We start from the raw sequence: 4,847 nt of genomic DNA on the forward strand, positions 1-4,847 counted from the left end.
GAAATGACCGATCTTCCGGAGGAGATGGGCGCACTGGTATTGGTGGAAAGCGACGACTCAGTGGCGAAGGTGAAGGAGTTGTTGGAGCGCGCCAAACCCAAGTGGGAGGAGATGATCCAAGTCCTCGAAGCTCGACTGCCCTGCGCCCAGGATTTTCAAAGGGGTCAGTCGACGTCGCCCCCCACTGATGCAGGTCCACGTTCGTCCGGCGCAGCAGATGCGATTCACACGGCGCCCACTGTCACTGATGCAGCTCCACGTTCGCCTGGCGCAGCATATGGGACTGACATGGCGCCCACCATCGCTCCATCAACTCCAGCGCCTGCTTCGAATGCACCCTCGCGGCCAAACTCGCCCATCGCAGCGAAACAGCAATCAGTGGTGGCCACCGCCACTGCTGGAGTTGCACCTGCTGCCCCTTCAAGTCCCACGGCGCCCAACACCGAAGGAGTAGAACTCGCGCCGGTTGAGGTTGGCCCAGGTTCTCCACTTACCGCCATTGGATCTCGCCCCGCTTCCCCGCTAAGTGGAGATGAACCTACTGGGCGCAAAAGGAAGGCTGATGAAGAGGTCGACGCGGACATCACCAGGAAGAAACCGGCCAGCAATCGGAAGAAGGGCCCACCGAGTGCACCTCAGCGCAGACAACCTACGCGTGGTAAGGCTCCCGATAGCGTCAATCCGGCGACAGCAGGCCAGTCGAGCAAACCGGACACCATCATCGAGGAGGACTTGTAAATAAAATTCGCATGGCCATACATATCTTGAAATACCCTACAGTAGCTAGGGTATAATAAATTTTTTGATGCAGTTATTCTTTGGCACGCATATGCTTTGGCGCTCTTTCAGTTCAACTGACACATTTTGGGGCGCTGGCAAATTGAGGTTACTTGGGGCGCAAACAAATTGAGGTTCCTACGCGTTGGCGCTCTTACATGACAGGGTTTTGGAACAGCTTGGAACCCAAACCTTGTATTCGCAGGTGTAAGTAACATGTAGCTAGGTTGACTCAGGCGCCGGTGCGAAAACAGGTGTGGCACCTGAATCAAAGAAAGACTCAAAAGTGTGCAACGTTGAATCACTCCTTCCACCACTCTCCATGCCGTCGTCAATGACGCCCATGAAACTCTCTTTGACTTCAGTACAAGTCCAACCTCATATCCCAGGATCTTGATTGTCTTCATTACCTGAGCCACATTTGTGTGGAAATTCCATTATCCATTCATTGAACCTGTTGGGCCCACCCATTTGAAACGAAGACTTTGTAGGGCCCACGCATTGAATTGAAGACAGTAAGTACTGCCAGATATGTCGCCCACCTGATGGCACAACAACGGCTTTGGCGCAAAGCTCGTCGCCTATATTTGGCGGGCGAGCACCAGTTGGGCCCAGCCATCACTAATGGACAATTTGTCGATGGGCATGGGTCCGCAGTGAAGTCATTTCGAATGAGCGCGCCCATTAATGGCAGGCGCGAGCGCCCATTATTGGCAGGCGCGCACCTGTTCGGCCCAGCCATCACTATGGAGGATATGTTGATAGGTGGGCCGAGTCCGCTGGCCCCATATGGTATGAGGTATTGTCAGGTTCGGTTAGTCCATTAGGTAAGGGCTAGGGTCACTGTCATATGTGCTATCGAGACTCAACCAGAAGTTGATCTCTTGCGATGTTATGTCGAAGGAGACGTCTCTTGTGAGCTTGCCAGTGGTCACCACTTGGATGGCATTGATCTATGTGTTGACGTGCGAGTGGAGGACAGTGCTGTCGGTGACTAGGTTTGATGGGATGTGGGAGATGTTGGGTCGTTGGCCTTGCGATTGGGCCTTGAATTTAAAGCTTAAACAGCTTAGCGAGTCGTCATTAATCATTGTGAGAGGAAGGGAGGATTTACCAATGCAACAGCGTGAACAACCAAATTTGTCTCTGAAATCTCCACATTCCAAACTCAACTCAAGCTCTGCAAACTTTTCTTCTTCATCGGTATTCTCAACTTGACTTCTCCACCTCCTGCGTCTATCCCTGCCCCCTGCCCTCGTCGCTACAAAATCGTCGAACCATGGTTTAACGCCGCAGCTTACCACGGCTTGTGAACATTCATATGGCGTCGCGTCCCCACGAAAGAGAGTGGGCAGGTGGAGCTCCATACAGAGGGAAACGAGTGGGTTGAGGTACGTTGTACACCTTTTGAGTCCGAGTGCCATGATGTGTGTTTGGTGGTACATATGTCAGATGTGGGATGAGGTGATGTTGACATGGTGGGAGCGTGTTTGGGTTGGTAGGTCGGATGGGAAGTGTACCCTTGGAGGCGGCGGAGCGTTCCGAAGAGGCACTGGCGTACACGAAGAACGGAGTACCAGACTCGACCTAGGTGGTACGTGTGTGTTGGCCTTCCTCTGTCGTTTGTGTCGTTTCTCCGTGAACATTTACGTGAATGCATGAATAGAGCGACCTAACATTGCGCGGAGAACAGAGCTCTTCAAGCTCAGACAATCCGCAGAGACGAGGCGCGTGTATTCAGCCACTGCCGCCTATTGACCCCGGCTCTTCCTCACGATGTCACATACGACCCACCTATTGACCCCGGCTCCTGACGATGTCATACAGATACGACCCACGCACTGGGTGGTTGAGGGCTAGGAAGGACTTTGTTGGTTGCTGAAAATCGACCTTTTCGTCCTCAATCGGCGAAAACATTGAAAAAAACATAGATTCACGGAAAACATACCTTATCAGGCAGGGGGGGTACCACACTCGCCTGAAAAGGTGAGTGTTGGTACATTCTTCACATTCCGTCTGCCACCCCCATTGGTCAAACCCGAAGCGGTAGGAAAACTGGAGCAGTTCCACAGCAAAAACCACGTACGACGATGTCACCCCGCAGCGCAGGCAAGGCCACTCAACATCCAAACTAGTACGCCGCGCACCTTGCCTGCAACCAACTGAGCTCGCAGCTGAGCGCTGAGCTCTCCTTAAGTCCGACAATCTTCCTCAGCCCCAGCGTGCGCTTACATGCCAGAAGCGCACTGCTCCTTATCTACTCTCATGAGCCAACAATGGATGAACCGCCTTCACCATTGCTGAAGTCGAGGATTCCCAAAAAGACCATTCTCGTTGACCGCAATTCGTGAGATTTCGTTGTATATGTATTTAAATTCGAACACTACTTATCGCTCACTTTACAGATTCACACATTATGAAGAATCTCGGATTCGCGACCTTCATTGTCCTCTTCGAAAGGGGATCATTTGTTATCGCCGGGACGGTGCGATATTTGAGCACAACATCCATTCTTCCGGAAAACATGAGGTCAATTCATATGACGTATCGAGAAAGCCATATACAACTCACTACTTGTACCCTCAAGCCACGAATCATCGTCCCAAAACACCCGTCGCGGGATTTAGCGGAGATTTCATTCGTCCCCATCAAAGGCAACCGGATCCTCCTATTCGCAAAGTACTTAGAAAAGATAACTTACAAGGCGTATCTACATCTATCAATCGACGAAATCCGCGCCGATGATCGCGTTGGTCGTGCTCTGTGGTCTTTCAATGGTAGCGTTGATGGCCACTTCAATATTGATGATTTGGAGCTCATAAAATCCACCCGAAATCCACTGGGAATCACTTTTGGGGTGCGCTTTGACGACCATTGCAAGCTGTTCGACATCTCTACTACTGACACTGACGCCTCGGATAAATTTCCTCTTATCGAGTCCGGGAAAGTAATCTTTGCTCTAAAGCTCACGTCAAAGTCAGAGAACGATAAGAGTCTCGGTTTGTCCGAAATTTTTCATGCAGTCCTACTCTAATGTGTTCTCCAAGTTATGCTATCCCCTTCCGGGCACATTCTCCTCAACGCGAATTTGGAGAGAAACCGACGCGACGAAACGATTGACATTCACTATTCGGATTCTGGCCGCAAAAACAATGTGGACTTTTCCTTCATCACCCGCATATCTCTTCCCATTGCCGGGGTTCCGAAAGTATTGTTCCAGGAATCACCACTACTTGCATTTTCCGCCGATGCGTCCAGGTTTGCTATAGCCATTGGTCGCAGAAGAGTGTCTGTATGGGACGTCCGAAACAAAGTCCCACTAAAGACATTCATGGAAGACCCCAAGTCCGACGATCATGACCGGCATGTACGCCATCTTCAATTCAGCAGTGGAAAGTTAGGAAAAGAAGCTCTGGTATTTGTAGAGGTACGTCCGATGTTACTTTTCCATATGCCTCGTCTGAATCCTTAGCGCGATCATTCCTCCTCGCTTGAAATCATTCATGTAATCGATGCGACGTCATTTGAGACGGAAGAAATTCTTCCGTTAAACTTGGAAGAGCTCAATGATTATGAAAGGTACATAGGAGTGGGTTTGCTTTTCTTCGAAACGGGCGGGGGAACGCTGTATGCTGAACTTAACGGAATACTCTACGAATGGTACCTGCGGAAAAATAATCATGGTCCTGAATGGTGGATTGGGGAGTAGTAAGATGTCCGTCTCGACGAAATACTTTTTATTACGCCATTTGTAGTTTATTATTAGAAGTAACGAATGTTCAAGCCGAAGAAACGTGAAGCAGAAGAGACCGAAATTGGATTAACCTCGGCTTAGATATTGGCAAATGTACCACGAAGACCCAAGATCAAGCAAATAAACTCTGTGAGCTTGGGCGTAGTGCCACGTCGAACAAACAAAGTTTGCTTCAGAAGAAAGGGAGGAATCATGCTGCGTTTCAGGCGTAAAAACCCGTCGCGGAGGATGGTATCGTGGGCACAGGTACTAACGATGCGACGACGGGAAGGTAGGTGGGCGCACAACTCAGTCATACAGTAAGTGTACCGACAGA

General features: G+C 50.3%; 2 protein-coding genes across 2 annotated transcripts; one reads left to right on the forward strand and one right to left on the reverse strand.

Annotated features, from left to right (window-relative positions):
• Positions 1 to 2,094: 2,094 nt before the first annotated feature.
• On the reverse strand, positions 2,095 to 2,694 carry LACBIDRAFT_330321 (uncharacterized protein; the record flags this gene model as incomplete). Its single annotated transcript, XM_001884604.1, has 2 exons — positions 2,095 to 2,364; positions 2,620 to 2,694. 2 exons carry the CDS (start codon positions 2,692 to 2,694, stop codon positions 2,095 to 2,097), a joined length of 345 nt encoding a protein of 114 aa, XP_001884639.1.
• Positions 2,695 to 3,193: 499 nt separating this feature from the next.
• Positions 3,194 to 4,575, forward strand: LACBIDRAFT_330322 (uncharacterized protein; the record flags this gene model as incomplete). The annotated part of the gene is made up of 4 exons (XM_001884512.1): positions 3,194 to 3,776; positions 3,825 to 4,204; positions 4,250 to 4,485; positions 4,533 to 4,575. The coding sequence occupies 4 exons, from the start codon at positions 3,194 to 3,196 to the stop codon at positions 4,573 to 4,575; spliced, it is 1,242 nt and encodes a 413-aa protein (XP_001884547.1).
• Positions 4,576 to 4,847: the final 272 nt, after the last annotated feature.

The sequence above is a fragment of the Laccaria bicolor genome, genomic scaffold (genome assembly GCF_000143565.1).
Source record: "Laccaria bicolor S238N-H82 LACBIscaffold_26 genomic scaffold, whole genome shotgun sequence".
NCBI lineage: Eukaryota > Fungi > Basidiomycota > Agaricomycetes > Agaricales > Hydnangiaceae > Laccaria > Laccaria bicolor.